General features: G+C 30.8%; 1 protein-coding gene across 1 annotated transcript in view; it reads left to right on the top strand.

Moving 5' to 3' along the window:
- The window catches only part of LOC139512538 (uncharacterized), a 44,022-nt gene extending 23,914 nt beyond the window's left edge, over positions 1-20,108 (top strand). The window contains exons 9-10 of the mRNA XM_071300220.1: positions 18,471-18,549; positions 19,632-20,108. Coding sequence (XP_071156321.1) covers positions 18,471-18,549; positions 19,632-20,007 — 455 coding nt within the window. The 3' untranslated portion in view covers positions 20,008-20,108. The remainder of the gene's footprint in view (positions 1-18,470; positions 18,550-19,631) is intronic.

The following is a 20,108-nucleotide window of genomic DNA, read 5'->3' as shown; positions in this document are numbered from 1 at the left end:
ACAAGGGTCATTTATACAACACATTTTGCATATATTGTCTGAGATAATCTTCTTTTCTGTAGATTCTGAGTTCATAAACAAGTAAAAGAACTAGATAAAGGCATAGAAACACAAGTATTGACACATGAAAACCTGTCAGATAGAAAGTCAGGATGCCATGTATGCATCAATATTGAAAAAGCCTTAAAATGCCCATTTTGACCATAAAATGCCAAAATTTGTCATTTTTGCCGTAATTCTACAGAATAAAAGTTTAAATCCTTTAGTTTCATGCTATTTGACAAATTGACACCACCAAATCATTTAGGGAAGTTGCCAAAGTACAGATTCTACATTTACAGACTTCACCTCTTAGGTCCGAGAACACAATTAATTCGTAGTGCATTTCTTTTAGAACATAAATGAAAATTAAAAAAATCCCACTTGCGCTTTCTCAATGAAACTTTTACAGTGTGTTGTACTACTTTTGGGACAAATTATATCAAAATTATAGAAAACTTCATCGTCTCTAACTCAAAATATGGACAATTTTATCTTTAGGGCGTCTTGAAATCTTTTGACAGCGTCCGAAGTGCTATATTTCAACCTTTTTCACCTGGACCAAATCACTACTTTCCTTTAAAATTCTGGACCCAAATTTTTTTACAGTGTAATTTCACCCCCCTACTTACAATTTGAGGCATTAAACATGAAGAAAATAATTTGGAAGGGGTATTAAAATAAATGGCAAGTAACCCACTGTTAACACTAGGGACTATATTCGTGAACAACGGAAATCAAGGGACGACAATTGTGGTCTCGGACCTAATAGGATAGAAAGAGTTGACAAATCTTAATAAAACTTGGTATGACCAAAGCTTAATAAATTATAAGACTGCTTGCAAAGTTTCATAACAATAGGATATATAATATAGACAATATGTTAAATTCTATACTCATCTGTGCGTGTTAAATTTTGACGTTAAAATTGAAAAATTTAAACTATCAACATGTAGGGCTTTAAAAATTAAAATATTGCAAAAAAAAATCCTTTTAAATGCCTTAATATATCATTTATTATGTACTAAAAGCAATAGAGTACTCATTTGATTTATCAGACTTAGCATAATTATTCAAAAGTCAAATTTATATCAGCCTGGGCCTAAAAATTGAGGTTTTTCAATGTAAGGGGGCCTTACATGAAGATATAATATTTTCCAACAATTTTAAATTTCTGAAGCTTTTTAGTTATAAATAATCCTTACATATGTAATGAATGTACTTTAAATGGAAAGAAAAGTTACAAATAACATATCATATTAGTTTAAAAGGGTCTTAAGCAAAGTAAGACTAGAACAAAATAAGGGTCAATTTGACTGTGCCACATATTTACATTAAAAAATGCATATTGAGGCTATAAGAAATAAAAAATTGTGTCTTTTTTATCATTTCTGTACTTATGTGACATGATACAACAAATCTGAGCACAAAAAGGCTCTTGCAATTAACTTTTCTTGCAGAAAGTATGGTCTGATACAAAGATTTTTTGCTTTTTAGTGAAAAACTTGAATGCAATTTTAGTCTCAACAGGCTTATATTTAAACTACTTGCTATCCTACAGAAGAAAAGAAAGATATTATGTGAAATGGAACAGATACAATAGACATTGTAAAGTGCTTTTGGTACAAATTTAGTGAGGTCTTTATTGTGGACTTAAAATTTTATGTACCAAGAACCCCACTTTTGACTTCATCCAAACAGAGCATTAGACAAGGGTCATTTATACAACACATTTTGCATATATTGTCTGAGATAATCTTCTTTTCTGTAGATTCTGAGTTCATAAACAAGTAAAAGAACTAGATAAAGGCATAGAAACACAAGTATTGACACATGAAAACCTGTCAGATAGAAAGTCAGGATGCCATGTATGCATCAATATTGAAAAAGCCTTAAAATGCCCATTTTGACCATAAAATGCCAAAATTTGTCATTTTTGCCGTAATTCTACAGAATAAAAGTTTAAATCCTTTAGTTTCATGCTATTTGACAAATTGACACCACCAAATCATTTAGGGAAGTTGCCAAAGTACAGATTCTACATTTACAGACTTCACCTCTTAGGTCCGAGAACACAATTAATTCGTAGTGCATTTCTTTTAGAACATAAATGAAAATTAAAAAAATCCCACCTGCGCTTTCTCAATGAAACTTTTACAGTGTGTTGTACTACTTTTGGGACAAATTATATCAAAATTATAGAAAACTTCATCGTCTCTAACTCAAAATATGGACAATTTTATCTTTAGGGCGTCTTGAAATCTTTTGACAGCGTCCGAAGTGCTATATTTCAACCTTTTTCACCTGGACCAAATCACTACTTTCCTTTAAAATTCTGGACCCAAATTTTTTTACAGTGTAATTTCACCCCCCTACTTACAATTTGAGGCATTAAACATGAAGAAAATAATTTGGAAGGGGTATTAAAATAAATGGCAAGTAACCCACTGTTAACACTAGGGACTATATTCGTGAACAACGGAAATCAAGGGACGACAATTGTGGTCTCGGACCTAATAGGATAGAAAGAGTTGACAAATCTTAATAAAACTTGGTATGACCAAAGCTTAATAAATTATAAGACTGCTTGCAAAGTTTCATAACAATAGGATATATAATATAGACAATATGTTAAATTCTATACTCATCTGTGCGTGTTAAATTTTGACGTTAAAATTGAAAAATTTAAACTATCAACATGTAGGGCTTTAAAAATTAAAATATTGCAAAAAAAAATCCTTTTAAATGCCTTAATATATCATTTATTATGTACTAAAAGCAATAGAGTACTCATTTGATTTATCAGACTTAGCATAATTATTCAAAAGTCAAATTTATATCAGCCTGGGCCTAAAAATTGAGGTTTTTCAATGTAAGGGGGCCTTACATGAAGATATAATATTTTCCAACAATTTTAAATTTCTGAAGCTTTTTAGTTATAAATAATCCTTACATATGTAATGAATGTACTTTAAATGGAAAGAAAAGTTACAAATAACATATCATATTAGTTTAAAAGGGTCTTAAGCAAAGTAAGACTAGAACAAAATAAGGGTCAATTTGACTGTGCCACATATTTACATTAAAAAATGCATATTGAGGCTATAAGAAATAAAAAATTGTGTCTTTTTTATCATTTCTATACTTATGTGACATGATACAACAAATCTGAGCACAAAAAGGCTCTTGCAATTAACTTTTCTTGCAGAAAGTATGGTCTGATACAAAGATTTTTTGCTTTTTAGTGAAAAACTTGAATGCAATTTTAGTCTCAACAGGCTTATATTTAAACTACTTGCTATCCTACAGAAGAAAAGAAAGATATTATGTGAAATGGAACAGATACAATAGACATTGTAAAGTGCTTTTGGTACAAATTTAGTGAGGTCTTTATTGTGGACTTAAAATTTTATGTACCAAGAACCCCACTTTTGACTTCATCCAAACAGAGCATTAGACAAGGGTCATTTATACAACACATTTTGCATATATTGTCTGAGATAATCTTCTTTTCTGTAGATTCTGAGTTCATAATCAAGTAAAAGAACTAGATAAAGGCATAGAAACACAAGTATTGACACATGAAAACCTGTCAGATAGAAAGTCAGGATGCCATGTATGCATCAATATTGAAAAAGCCTTAAAATGCCCATTTTGACCATAAAATGCCAAAATTTGTCATTTTTGCCGTAATTCTACAGAATAAAAGTTTAAATCCTTTAGTTTCATGCTATTTGACAAATTGACACCACCAAATCATTTAGGGAAGTTGCCAAAGTACAGATTCTACATTTACAGACTTCACCTCTTAGGTCCGAGAACACAATTAATTCGTAGTGCATTTCTTTTAGAACATAAATGAAAATTAAAAAAATCCCACCTGCGCTTTCTCAATGAAACTTTTACAGTGTGTTGTACTACTTTTGGGACAAATTATATCAAAATTATAGAAAACTTCATCGTCTCTAACTCAAAATATGGACAATTTTATCTTTAGGGCGTCTTGAAATCTTTTGACAGCGTCCGAAGTGCTATATTTCAACCTTTTTCACCTGGACCAAATCACTACTTTCCTTTAAAATTCTGGACCCAAATTTTTTTACAGTGTAATTTCACCCCCCTACTTACAATTTGAGTCATTAAACATGAAGAAAATAATTTGGAAGGGGTATTAAAATAAATGGCAAGTAACCCACTGTTAACACTAGGGACTATATTCGTGAACAACGGAAATCAAGGGACGACAATTGTGGTCTCGGACCTAATAGGATAGAAAGAGTTGACAAATCTTAATAAAACTTGGTATGACCAAAGCTTAATAAATTATAAGACTGCTTGCAAAGTTTCATAACAATAGGATATATAATATAGACAATATGTTAAATTCTATACTCATCTGTGCGTGTTAAATTTTGACGTTAAAATTGAAAAATTTAAACTATCAACATGTAGGGCTTTAAAAATTAAAATATTGCAAAAAAAAATCCTTTTAAATGCCTTAATATATCATTTATTATGTACTAAAAGCAATAGAGTACTCATTTGATTTATCAGACTTAGCATAATTATTCAAAAGTCAAATTTATATCAGCCTGGGCCTAAAAATTGAGGTTTTTCAATGTAAGGGGGCCTTACATGAAGATATAATATTTTCCAACAATTTTAAATTTCTGAAGCTTTTTAGTTATAAATAATCCTTACATATGTAATGAATGTACTTTAAATGGAAAGAAAAGTTACAAATAACATATCATATTAGTTTAAAAGGGTCTTAAGCAAAGTAAGACTAGAACAAAATAAGGGTCAATTTGACTGTGCCACATATTTACATTAAAAAATGCATATTGAGGCTATAAGAAATAAAAAATTGTGTCTTTTTTATCATTTCTATACTTATGTGACATGATACAACAAATCTGAGCACAAAAAGGCTCTTGCAATTAACTTTTCTTGCAGAAAGTATGGTCTGATACAAAGATTTTTTGCTTTTTAGTGAAAAACTTGAATGCAATTTTAGTCTCAACAGGCTTATATTTAAACTACTTGCTATCCTACAGAAGAAAAGAAAGATATTATGTGAAATGGAACAGATACAATAGACATTGTAAAGTGCTTTTGGTACAAATTTAGTGAGGTCTTTATTGTGGACTTAAAATTTTATGTACCAAGAACCCCACTTTTGACTTCATCCAAACAGAGCATTAGACAAGGGTCATTTATACAACACATTTTGCATATATTGTCTGAGATAATCTTCTTTTCTGTAGATTCTGAGTTCATAAACAAGTAAAAGAACTAGATAAAGGCATAGAAACACAAGTATTGACACATGAAAACCTGTCAGATAGAAAGTCAGGATGCCATGTATGCATCAATATTGAAAAAGCCTTAAAATGCCCATTTTGACCATAAAATGCCAAAATTTGTCATTTTTGCCGTAATTCTACAGAATAAAAGTTTAAATCCTTTAGTTTCATGCTATTTGACAAATTGACACCACCAAATCATTTAGGGAAGTTGCCAAAGTACAGATTCTACATTTACAGACTTCACCTAATAGGATAGAAAGAGTTGACAAATCTTAATAAAACTTGGTATGACCAAAGCTTAATAAATTATAAGACTGCTTGCAAAGTTTCATAACAATAGGATATATAATATAGACAATATGTTAAATTCTATACTCATCTGTGCGTGTTAAATTTTGACGTTAAAATTGAAAAATTTAAACTATCAACATGTAGGGCTTTAAAAATTAAAATATTGCAAAAAAAAATCCTTTTAAATGCCTTAATATATCATTTATTATGTACTAAAAGCAATAGAGTACTCATTTGATTTATCAGACTTAGCATAATTATTCAAAAGTCAAATTTATATCAGCCTGGGCCTAAAAATTGAGGTTTTTCAATGTAAGGGGGCCTTACATGAAGATATAATATTTTCCAACAATTTTAAATTTCTGAAGCTTTTTAGTTATAAATAATCCTTACATATGTAATGAATGTACTTTAAATGGAAAGAAAAGTTACAAATAACATATCATATTAGTTTAAAAGGGTCTTAAGCAAAGTAAGACTAGAACAAAATAAGGGTCAATTTGACTGTGCCACATTTTTACATTAAAAAATGCATATTGAGGCTATAAGAAATAAAAAATTGTGTCTTTTTTATCATTTCTGTACTTATGTGACATGATACAACAAATCTGAGCACAAAAAGGCTCTTGCAATTAACTTTTCTTGCAGAAAGTATGGTCTGATACAAAGATTTTTTGCTTTTTAGTGAAAAACTTGAATGCAATTTTAGTCTCAACAGGCTTATATTTAAACTACTTGCTATCCTACAGAAGAAAAGAAAGATATTATGTGAAATGGAACAGATACAATAGACATTGTAAAGTGCTTTTGGTACAAATTTAGTGAGGTCTTTATTGTGGACTTAAAATTTTATGTACCAAGAACCCCACTTTTGACTTCATCCAAACAGAGCATTAGACAAGGGTCATTTATACAACACATTTTGCATATATTGTCTGAGATAATCTTCTTTTCTGTAGATTCTGAGTTCATAAACAAGTAAAAGAACTAGATAAAGGCATAGAAACACAAGTATTGACACATGAAAACCTGTCAGATAGAAAGTCAGGATGCCATGTATGCATCAATATTGAAAAAGCCTTAAAATGCCCATTTTGACCATAAAATGCCAAAATTTGTCATTTTTGCCGTAATTCTACAGAATAAAAGTTTAAATCCTTTAGTTTCATGCTATTTGACAAATTGACACCACCAAATCATTTAGGGAAGTTGCCAAAGTACAGATTCTACATTTACAGACTTCACCTCTTAGGATAGAAAGAGTTGACAAATCTTAATAAAACTTGGTATGACCAAAGCTTAATAAATTATAAGACTGCTTGCAAAGTTTCATAACAATAGGATATATAATATAGACAATATGTTAAATTCTATACTCATCTGTGCGTGTTAAATTTTGACGTTAAAATTGAAAAATTTAAACTATCAACATGTAGGGCTTTAAAAATTAAAATATTGCAAAAAAAAATCCTTTTAAATGCCTTAATATATCATTAATTATGTACTAAAAGCAATAGAGTACTCATTTGATTTATCAGACTTAGCATAATTATTCAAAAGTCAAATTTATATCAGCCTGGGCCTAAAAATTGAGGTTTTTCAATGTAAGGGGGCCTTACATGAAGATATAATATTTTCCAACAATTTTAAATTTCTGAAGCTTTTTAGTTATAAATAATCCTTACATATGTAATGAATGTACTTTAAATGGAAAGAAAAGTTACAAATAACATATCATATTAGTTTAAAAGGGTCTTAAGCAAAGTAAGACTAGAACAAAATAAGGGTCAATTTGACTGTGCCACATATTTACATTAAAAAATGCATATTGAGGCTATAAGAAATAAAAAATTGTGTCTTTTTTATCATTTCTGTACTTATGTGACATGATACAACAAATCTGAGCACAAAAAGGCTCTTGCAATTAACTTTTCTTGCAGAAAGTATGGTCTGATACAAAGATTTTTTGCTTTTTAGTGAAAAACTTGAATGCAATTTTAGTCTCAACAGGCTTATATTTAAACTACTTGCTATCCTACAGAAGAAAAGAAAGATATTATGTGAAATGGAACAGATACAATAGACATTGTAAAGTGCTTTTGGTACAAATTTAGTGAGGTCTTTATTGTGGACTTAAAATTTTATGTACCAAGAACCCCACTTTTGACTTCATCCAAACAGAGCATTAGACAAGGGTCATTTATACAACACATTTTGCATATATTGTCTGAGATAATCTTCTTTTCTGTAGATTCTGAGTTCATAAACAAGTAAAAGAACTAGATAAAGGCATAGAAACACAAGTATTGACACATGAAAACCTGTCAGATAGAAAGTCAGGATGCCATGTATGCATCAATATTGAAAAAGCCTTAAAATGCCCATTTTGACCATAAAATGCCAAAATTTGTCATTTTTGCCGTAATTCTACAGAATAAAAGTTTAAATCCTTTAGTTTCATGCTATTTGACAAATTGACACCACCAAATCATTTAGGGAAGTTGCCAAAGTACAGATTCTACATTTACAGACTTCACCTCTTAGGATAGAAAGAGTTGACAAATCTTAATAAAACTTGGTATGACCAAAGCTTAATAAATTATAAGACTGCTTGCAAAGTTTCATAACAATAGGATATATAATATAGACAATATGTTAAATTCTATACTCATCTGTGCGTGTTAAATTTTGACGTTAAAATTGAAAAATTTAAACTATCAACATGTAGGGCTTTAAAAATTAAAATATTGCAAAAAAAAATCCTTTTAAATGCCTTAATATATCATTTATTATGTACTAAAAGCAATAGAGTACTCATTTGATTTATCAGACTTAGCATAATTATTCAAAAGTCAAATTTATATCAGCCTGGGCCTAAAAATTGAGGTTTTTCAATGTAAGGGGGCCTTACATGAAGATATAATATTTTCCAACAATTTTAAATTTCTGAAGCTTTTTAGTTATAAATAATCCTTACATATGTAATGAATGTACTTTAAATGGAAAGAAAAGTTACAAATAACATATCATATTAGTTTAAAAGGGTCTTAAGCAAAGTAAGACTAGAACAAAATAAGGGTCAATTTGACTGTGCCACATATTTACATTAAAAAATGCATATTGAGGCTATAAGAAATAAAAAATTGTGTCTTTTTTATCATTTCTGTACTTATGTGACATGATACAACAAATCTGAGCACAAAAAGGCTCTTGCAATTAACTTTTCTTGCAGAAAGTATGGTCTGATACAAAGATTTTTTGCTTTTTAGTGAAAAACTTGAATGCAATTTTAGTCTCAACAGGCTTATATTTAAACTACTTGCTATCCTACAGAAGAAAAGAAAGATATTATGTGAAATGGAACAGATACAATAGACATTGTAAAGTGCTTTTGGTACAAATTTAGTGAGGTCTTTATTGTGGACTTAAAATTTTATGTACCAAGAACCCCACTTTTGACTTCATCCAAACAGAGCATTAGACAAGGGTCATTTATACAACACATTTTGCATATATTGTCTGAGATAATCTTCTTTTCTGTAGATTCTGAGTTCATAAACAAGTAAAAGAACTAGATAAAGGCATAGAAACACAAGTATTGACACATGAAAACCTGTCAGATAGAAAGTCAGGATGCCATGTATGCATCAATATTGAAAAAGCCTTAAAATGCCCATTTTGACCATAAAATGCCAAAATTTGTCATTTTTGCCGTAATTCTACAGAATAAAAGTTTAAATCCTTTAGTTTCATGCTATTTGACAAATTGACACCACCAAATCATTTAGGGAAGTTGCCAAAGTACAGATTCTACATTTACAGACTTCACCTCTTAGGATAGAAAGAGTTGACAAATCTTAATAAAACTTGGTATGACCAAAGCTTAATAAATTATAAGACTGCTTGCAAAGTTTCATAACAATAGGATATATAATATAGACAATATGTTAAATTCTATACTCATCTGTGCGTGTTAAATTTTGACGTTAAAATTGAAAAATTTAAACTATCAACATGTAGGGCTTTAAAAATTAAAATATTGCAAAAAAAAATCCTTTTAAATGCCTTAATATATCATTTATTATGTACTAAAAGCAATAGAGTACTCATTTGATTTATCAGACTTAGCATAATTATTCAAAAGTCAAATTTATATCAGCCTGGGCCTAAAAATTGAGGTTTTTCAATGTAAGGGGGCCTTACATGAAGATATAATATTTTCCAACAATTTTAAATTTCTGAAGCTTTTTAGTTATAAATAATCCTTACATATGTAATGAATGTACTTTAAATGGAAAGAAAAGTTACAAATAACATATCATATTAGTTTAAAAGGGTCTTAAGCAAAGTAAGACTAGAACAAAATAAGGGTCAATTTGACTGTGCCACATATTTACATTAAAAAATGCATATTGAGGCTATAAGAAATAAAAAATTGTGTCTTTTTTATCATTTCTGTACTTATGTGACATGATACAACAAATCTGAGCACAAAAAGGCTCTTGCAATTAACTTTTCTTGCAGAAAGTATGGTCTGATACAAAGATTTTTTGCTTTTTAGTGAAAAACTTGAATGCAATTTTAGTCTCAACAGGCTTATATTTAAACTACTTGCTATCCTACAGAAGAAAAGAAAGATATTATGTGAAATGGAACAGATACAATAGACATTGTAAAGTGCTTTTGGTACAAATTTAGTGAGGTCTTTATTGTGGACTTAAAATTTTATGTACCAAGAACCCCACTTTTGACTTCATCCAAACAGAGCATTAGACAAGGGTCATTTATACAACACATTTTGCATATATTGTCTGAGATAATCTTCTTTTCTGTAGATTCTGAGTTCATAAACAAGTAAAAGAACTAGATAAAGGCATAGAAACACAAGTATTGACACATGAAAACCTGTCAGATAGAAAGTCAGGATGCCATGTATGCATCAATATTGAAAAAGCCTTAAAATGCCCATTTTGACCATAAAATGCCAAAATTTGTCATTTTTGCCGTAATTCTACAGAATAAAAGTTTAAATCCTTTAGTTTCATGCTATTTGACAAATTGACACCACCAAATCATTTAGGGAAGTTGCCAAAGTACAGATTCTACATTTACAGACTTCACCTCTTAGGATAGAAAGAGTTGACAAATCTTAATAAAACTTGGTATGACCAAAGCTTAATAAATTATAAGACTGCTTGCAAAGTTTCATAACAATAGGATATATAATATAGACAATATGTTAAATTCTATACTCATCTGTGCGTGTTAAATTTTGACGTTAAAATTGAAAAATTTAAACTATCAACATGTAGGGCTTTAAAAATTAAAATATTGCAAAAAAAAATCCTTTTAAATGCCTTAATATATCATTTATTATGTACTAAAAGCAATAGAGTACTCATTTGATTTATCAGACTTAGCATAATTATTCAAAAGTCAAATTTATATCAGCCTGGGCCTAAAAATTGAGGTTTTTCAATGTAAGGGGGCCTTACATGAAGATATAATATTTTCCAACAATTTTAAATTTCTGAAGCTTTTTAGTTATAAATAATCCTTACATATGTAATGAATGTACTTTAAATGGAAAGAAAAGTTACAAATAACATATCATATTAGTTTAAAAGGGTCTTAAGCAAAGTAAGACTAGAACAAAATAAGGGTCAATTTGACTGTGCCACATATTTACATTAAAAAATGCATATTGAGGCTATAAGAAATAAAAAATTGTGTCTTTTTTATCATTTCTGTACTTATGTGACATGATACAACAAATCTGAGCACAAAAAGGCTCTTGCAATTAACTTTTCTTGCAGAAAGTATGGTCTGATACAAAGATTTTTTGCTTTTTAGTGAAAAACTTGAATGCAATTTTAGTCTCAACAGGCTTATATTTAAACTACTTGCTATCCTACAGAAGAAAAGAAAGATATTATGTGAAATGGAACAGATACAATAGACATTGTAAAGTGCTTTTGGTACAAATTTAGTGAGGTCTTTATTGTGGACTTAAAATTTTATGTACCAAGAACCCCACTTTTGACTTCATCCAAACAGAGCATTAGACAAGGGTCATTTATACAACACATTTTGCATATATTGTCTGAGATAATCTTCTTTTCTGTAGATTCTGAGTTCATAAACAAGTAAAAGAACTAGATAAAGGCATAGAAACACAAGTATTGACACATGAAAACCTGTCAGATAGAAAGTCAGGATGCCATGTATGCATCAATATTGAAAAAGCCTTAAAATGCCCATTTTGACCATAAAATGCCAAAATTTGTCATTTTTGCCGTAATTCTACAGAATAAAAGTTTAAATCCTTTAGTTTCATGCTATTTGACAAATTGACACCACCAAATCATTTAGGGAAGTTGCCAAAGTACAGATTCTACATTTACAGACTTCACCTCTTAGGATAGAAAGAGTTGACAAATCTTAATAAAACTTGGTATGACCAAAGCTTAATAAATTATAAGACTGCTTGCAAAGTTTCATAACAATAGGATATATAATATAGACAATATGTTAAATTCTATACTCATCTGTGCGTGTTAAATTTTGACGTTAAAATTGAAAAATTTAAACTATCAACATGTAGGGCTTTAAAAATTAAAATATTGCAAAAAAAAATCCTTTTAAATGCCTTAATATATCATTTATTATGTACTAAAAGCAATAGAGTACTCATTTGATTTATCAGACTTAGCATAATTATTCAAAAGTCAAATTTATATCAGCCTGGGCCTAAAAATTGAGGTTTTTCAATGTAAGGGGGCCTTACATGAAGATATAATATTTTCCAACAATTTTAAATTTCTGAAGCTTTTTAGTTATAAATAATCCTTACATATGTAATGAATGTACTTTAAATGGAAAGAAAAGTTACAAATAACATATCATATTAGTTTAAAAGGGTCTTAAGCAAAGTAAGACTAGAACAAAATAAGGGTCAATTTGACTGTGCCACATATTTACATTAAAAAATGCATATTGAGGCTATAAGAAATAAAAAATTGTGTCTTTTTTATCATTTCTGTACTTATGTGACATGATACAACAAATCTGAGCACAAAAAGGCTCTTGCAATTAACTTTTCTTGCAGAAAGTATGGTCTGATACAAAGATTTTTTGCTTTTTAGTGAAAAACTTGAATGCAATTTTAGTCTCAACAGGCTTATATTTAAACTACTTGCTATCCTACAGAAGAAAAGAAAGATATTATGTGAAATGGAACAGATACAATAGACATTGTAAAGTGCTTTTGGTACAAATTTAGTGAGGTCTTTATTGTGGACTTAAAATTTTATGTACCAAGAACCCCACTTTTGACTTCATCCAAACAGAGCATTAGACAAGGGTCATTTATACAACACATTTTGCATATATTGTCTGAGATAATCTTCTTTTCTGTAGATTCTGAGTTCATAAACAAGTAAAAGAACTAGATAAAGGCATAGAAACACAAGTATTGACACATGAAAACCTGTCAGATAGAAAGTCAGGATGCCATGTATGCATCAATATTGAAAAAGCCTTAAAATGCCCATTTTGACCATAAAATGCCAAAATTTGTCATTTTTGCCGTAATTCTACAGAATAAAAGTTTAAATCCTTTAGTTTCATGCTATTTGACAAATTGACACCACCAAATCATTTAGGGAAGTTGCCAAAGTACAGATTCTACATTTACAGACTTCACCTCTTAGGTCCGAGAACACAATTAATTCGTAGTGCATTTCTTTTAGAACATAAATGAAAATTAAAAAAATCCCACCTGCGCTTTCTCAATGAAACTTTTACAGTGTGTTGTACTACTTTTGGGACAAATTATATCAAAATTATAGAAAACTTCATCGTCTCTAACTCAAAATATGGACAATTTTATCTTTAGGGCGTCTTGAAATCTTTTGACAGCGTCCGAAGTGCTATATTTCAACCTTTTTCACCTGGACCAAATCACTACTTTCCTTTAAAATTCTGGACCCAAATTTTTTTACAGTGTAATTTCACCCCCCTATTTACAATTTGAGGCATTAAACATGAAGAAAATAATTTGGAAGGGGTATTAAAATAAATGGCAAGTAACCCACTGTTAACACTAGGGACTATATTCGTGAACAACGGAAATCAAGGGACGACAATTATGGTCTCGGACCGTATGTTGAACGCATCTATCCCATCGAATTATAGATAAAGGATACAACAGATACAGTTTAGTCAGTCTCATATCACGACTTTCATCCAGAAATTGACAATGAGGATCTGTTGACAACAAAACTTTACGACAAAAGAGATTATTATAGCTTCCCAAGTGTGAACTTTCCATTTCTTTGTAACAATATACCAGCAGCACCTGCATACAGAATATGTATCTCCCCATTGATACGATATTCCAGGGTTTGTATTTCCTATCTTGACACAGGGTTGCTGCTCAGAGTGAAGCCATTAAACCAAGAGTTACAAATGATGAAGATGAAATCATACCTTTGTAAATTTTACGGACGCTATATAACAATTGGTTGATCGTAATGGAATAACCGTTTCGCATATGATATCGGATATGTTCCGTATGTCGTAACTATAATCCCCCTTCACTTTTTACTAATTTGACATACCGATTAAGACTGTTTACGGGGTTTTTAATAACATGTGTAAAACGACGGGTGTCACATTAGGAGTAGGATTTGCTTACTCTTCAGGATCACATGAGATCATCCCCAGTTTTGGTGGGGTTCGTGTTGCTAAGAGATTGGTTTTCTATGGTGCGTCTTGTGTACTATTTTTTGTCTGTTTGTCTTTCTCTTTTTTAGCCATGGTGTTGTCAGTTTATTTTCGATCTATGAGTTTGATTGTCCCTCTGCAGGTATCTTTCGCATCTGTTTTATATATTCAACAAATAGAACTGTTTTTCTTTTGGAATTAATTAATATATTTCATTTGTGGTAAAATATTTTAATTGGTTTGCGTGTAGGTTATATATGATGGTTATTGCCTGTCTCTTACAGTCTATAATAGCCCGATACACTACCTTTCCCCACATAAGCCTGTAATTGACAGATGTCGACATAATTATCCTTTGTTTATAAGAAACGATTTATTTTGCCATTTTGCATGTCTATTCTAGAAATAGAACCACATTTAGCAGTGAATGACTTAGATCTAAATTTGTCACGAATAAAGACATTTCGGTCAAAATTTATTATTAAATTGTGACCTACGAACGTTCAAGTTCAACATAGGTTTATTGGTTGCACTTATAAACAGCACAATTTAGTGCTTTTGTCACTATAGTATAATATATTATGTACGTTACTTGGAATTTTTCACTTTTTTTTGTTCTTGTTTCACTGATAAGTCTTTTGTAGATAAAACGCGCGTCTAGCGTACAAAATGTTAATGTTGGTATCTGTAATGATTATTTTTATAGTATAAGATAATGCATCAGAATTCGCAGTATATAATTAGAATTAAAATGTTTCTTCTTGTCATATTTTGTGTTTACCATTAAAAGAAATAAACATCAAAGAAGAAACTAGTTAACATTATAATTATATGAGGCAACAACTCATATACGATGTCTATTTGCGAATTCGTTCATACTGACTTTTTGTAAATATGTGTTGCTGATATTGTTTTTGTTCAAGTCTCAGTATATCTATTACAGCTTTCAAGATTTTAGTTAAACACACTAAAATTGGTCAAAATTCTTTATTTTGGGGCAATTATAATTATAATAAGAAGTGGAATGAGGATATTTGTTAGTTTTATTATTTGTTAGATCTTATTAGGTCTTTCCACTTTTCGTGGAAAGACCTTTTGTTTTTCTTCTGATTATTTTTTTTTTTTTTTTTTTTTTTTCTTCTACCGTCTGAGATGCTTTTTTGTCTAACAACATATCGAATGAATTGTTTTGCCAATGATGTTGTACAGTAACGGGAGTTTCAAAACTCACCCTGTGTGACCGAACACTTATTCTTATAGGAGTTATCTCCCCGTGTCCCTTTTTTCTTGTTATCGCTATATCTCTAAAACCGTAAAAGATTTTAGCAAACTGTTTTCACCAAATTGTTCGTCTACTCTTGAGAGTGATTTGGTTTATTTTAACTAGAGTGATTGGAAGACATCTTATGGGAGTTATTTCCCTTTGAAAATTTAAGATAGGTGATTTGTTGGATAAATTCATACGTTATAAGTCGTAGAGGCCTAAAGTCTTTTGATATGAAGTCCTTGGTCCATTTGAAGGAAATTGAGGTCAAGGTCAAAGGTCAAGGTCAATTTCTAAATTTTGAATTTTGCTTGTTATCGTTATTCCACAGAAACTGTGACAGTAAATGATATGATGTTTTTGCCAAATAACTGTTTACAATAAGGCGCAACTTCAACCTATTTCAGTCAAAGTGTTTTGGTTAACCTTTATAGGAGTTTTCTCCCCTTATGTATTTCAAATCAGTATTTCTCCACAACCATACAAGTGATTGACCTCTGGTCTTCTGTTTTGAGTTCACTGACCTAGGACCTTGAAATTGAAATCAAGGTCGAAGGTCAAGGTCATGTTATAAATTTTGAATTTTGCTTGTTATCGTTATTCAAAAGAAACTGTTACAGATAATGATATGATTTGTTTGCCAAATTACTGTTTACAAAAAGGCGCAACTTCAACCTATTTCAGTCGAAGTGTTTTGATTAACCCTTATAGGAGTTTTCTCCCCTTATGTATTTGAAATCAGTATTTCTCCCAACCATACAAATGATTGACCTGGGGTCTTTTGATTTGAAATCACTGACCTATAACCTTGAAATTGAGGTCAAGGTCAAAGGTCAATTTGACGTTCTAGATTTTGACCTTTGCTAAAAATTATTTTATGTTCTTGATAAAACAATTAAGTCTTCTGCATATACCTATTAATCTTATTTTTTTATATCAATTTGAAAAACCAAATTACATCAACAAGGAGTGACATTTTCTAACTTCCTTTTTTAAATTTCATTCTTATTATCGAGGTGGAAAGACCTTCAATTGTTCTCTGAAGAATTGGTTTTTAATTTTGATATTAATATACAAATGAACTGTTCCTCTGTATCTCCCACTAGCATATTTTAGCATTAACGTAAACAAAAGTTTTTTTTAACTTATATCAAAACGACAATACAATTAACTACATTAAGAAGTCGACTATCAATTTGGGTCATTTTGACCTATTTCTAGATCATATTTTCTGATCATATTTGCTACTTACAGTTTATCTCTGCCCATTATGATAATCAAGATGACCAGAAGTCAGCACTTCTGTTTTGACATGAATTATCATTGATATAGTCATAACTATAGATTAAATGTTTACAAAACTTTACATTTAAAATACTAAGGCTTTTTTTACCTTAGGAATAGATTACCTTAGCTGTATTTGGCAATTATTTTAGGTATGTTTGGTCCTCAATGCTCTTCCACTTCGCACTTTAGTTGGGTCTTTTTAACTATTTTTATTCCAGCGTCACTGATGAGTCTTTTATAGACGAAACGCGCGTCTGTCGCAAATACAAAATTTCAATCCTGGTATCTATGATAAGTTTATTTAGAAACACATCGTTATTTAAAACATTTACTTCTTTATAGAGTACTGTCACAATTTAGTCCGAGATTACTCTGACGTCCAACGGCTGTTGTTTTGCCAGACAAGCTGGGGCCGTGGGACGTCAGAGCTCGTCCCATATCAAAAAGTGGATATTTGCCTACCCAAAATAGATGCGCTGCTTCGTCGCTTCTGGTGCCGATTGACGGCCTTGGAATTATATAAATCGGGCATCAATCTGTTCATTTTTCATTTATCTCTTCATTTATGTAAGTTTCACCTACCTGCCAACCTTTATTTTCTCATAATTAGACAGTTTTCACAGTGACCCATCGATTTCGGCATTTTGACTTTCACTTTCAAATGGACGTCAAGTTACGACAGAGTTCGTGGTCTCGAGACTCAAAATATGCAAATATTTATATTTTTTCACCTCCTTTATAGGAGATCGATATGAAGCATTTAGTTCCGACCACGTTACAATCGGAAGCTCTCGGACATTTAGATAACTTGCATTGTAAATGAACGAGGTGTTACATAATGGTCATTTGCATAAATCATCACTGTTTTCTCGTGGTCACGTGATAATCTTTGAAAATGAAAGGCAAAATGCCGAAATCGATGGGTCACTGTGAAAACTGTCTAATTATGAGAAAGTAAAGGTTGGCAGGTAGGTGAAACTTACATAAATGAAGAGATAAATGAAAAATGAACAGATTGATGCCCGATTTATATAATTCCAAGGTCGTCGATCGGCACCAGAAGCGACGAAGCAGCGCATCTATTTTGGGTGGGCAAATATCCACTATGGGACGAGCTCTGACGTCCCACGGCCCCAGCTTGTCTTGCAAAACAGCCGTTGGACGTCAGAGTAATCTCGGACTAGTCACAATTGTGATTAAAAGAAGCATCATTTTGCAATGTCATATTTGAATATTCATGATAGTTTTCAAGATATTAACAAGTATTTGGATTTTACGCAAATGCAGCCTAATTTTGGTTGACAAGGGAATTATCGGATATATATTTTAAACTTGTCAAGATACTCCAGTGATGATGACTTTTGTGGCTAGGTTTGCCTCTTTTTGGTCCAGAATTTATAGAGGGGATTATTTTTTTACGTGTAAATAGACTACAGATTGCGTTCATATGCCAAGTGAAACAATTACAGCTCAAACTTGCTCTTTGGGACTGGTGAGCTAAAATGACAATCATTTGTTTTATTTCACACTATTCATGTTTATATTTTTTTTAGATTTATTCATCGGGGTTGTTGCATCGATTATTGGAGTCTGTGTTGTAGTCACTACTTTGTGTTGCTGTAAATACATACGGTAAGTAGGAAATCTAAATTGATGATTTACTAAAAATGTGAATATTTAATATATTGCTATTATTATAATAAAAAAAACTCGGTCGAAAAAGTGAGTAGCGTTTAAGCATATACATTTTATACTGTATACGCTTACCCTATCGATGCACCTGTAATCATTTATTTTCCTCATTTTTCTTACTTTACTTGATTTGTGTCTTTTATTATCCTCTCCATATGAAATGGGGAGGTTCATCGTGTTCCTTCGGTAATATATTCCACACTTTTCTAACGTTCACCTGTACAGAATGATTTCATGTGTGGTCAGCAGCTTGCAGTGATAAGTTCGCAGATCTATCAGATATCTACATGTGCTGTCTGGTTACCGATGACTTAGATTTTTCAATATTTGAAATGAACTTAAGATTTGTATCGTCTGAACACTTTTCAGATCTGTCAGGCACCTACCTCTTGTGTGTATGTACTTATTTGATACTAGTAATATACGATATTTGACATGAACTTAATGATTCTGATTTTGTTGCATATTTTCCAGTTTTTCAAAAACAGAATGACTTCACGACAAAGCCGTCACCTTCTAGTGTTAATGTCTCAAAAAGAATTTTCTGATTTGAAAAAATGCATCTTTATAATTTCTAAATGATATGATAATATTCATTTCCTCCTGATCAGTTTGATTGGCGTGATGTATAAATACGCATCCACGTCAAAAAGAAATATGAAAAAATATTTTTGTTTTTGTCTCAAGAGTTTCATTATCTCTTCCGTTTAAAACAATATTAATATTTAGCAACACCTCTATGGGGAATCCCTAGCCTTAGTTTGTCGGCTGTATTTCAAACATCTATTGCAAATATCTGTATCTTGTCTAGATATGCTCGGTTTTGTGTTTTATTTTTACTGAGGTTGGCTAAATCTCCAGTCCTTAGTCCCGGTTAAATTAAATTAATGAAATATGCACCTATTGGATTTATCAATAATTGAATTTAAATTCTGATCCTTGGTGTGCGTTTAGATATTTGCCACTGAACGTGATGCATGCAACGATCAAGCAATCAATATATCAATATTGTTGTATTTTAGGAGATCTAAAAGGCAAGTACAACCCGTGGAACCAGAGCATTTCTATTTTATACTAGAAAAGGAAAGTGTGTATAATACCATTAGCTTGAATACATGCGCACAGGGAAATTTGACAACAAACAAGAACGATAACTACTATGATTGTTTGGCTTTCAGTGGATCAGTACAGCATTCCGAACGTGAAAAGTATGTTTCATGCAGGTCCGACATTGACTACCAGGTATATAGTAGAACTTCTGACATCACCACCGATTATGATGTACTACAGTTTGGACCATTAACAAGGAACAGATGTCTGTCTAGTGAAAATTACTTTACACTACCTTTGAAGTGTGACATACAACAAAATTATCAAGAAACCAATAATGATAAGTAAAATATCGTTATTTAAAAACAAATGCATTATTAGAAGTAACGCCATTGGTTGAATCTCTTAATTAATAAATTATTCATTATTTATAATAAAGTCATCATTTA

Source organism: Mytilus edulis, chromosome 2, assembly GCF_963676685.1.
Source record: "Mytilus edulis chromosome 2, xbMytEdul2.2, whole genome shotgun sequence".
In the NCBI taxonomy this organism is placed as follows: domain Eukaryota; kingdom Metazoa; phylum Mollusca; class Bivalvia; order Mytilida; family Mytilidae; genus Mytilus; species Mytilus edulis.
This window is presented reverse-complemented; position numbering and strand designations above follow the sequence as displayed.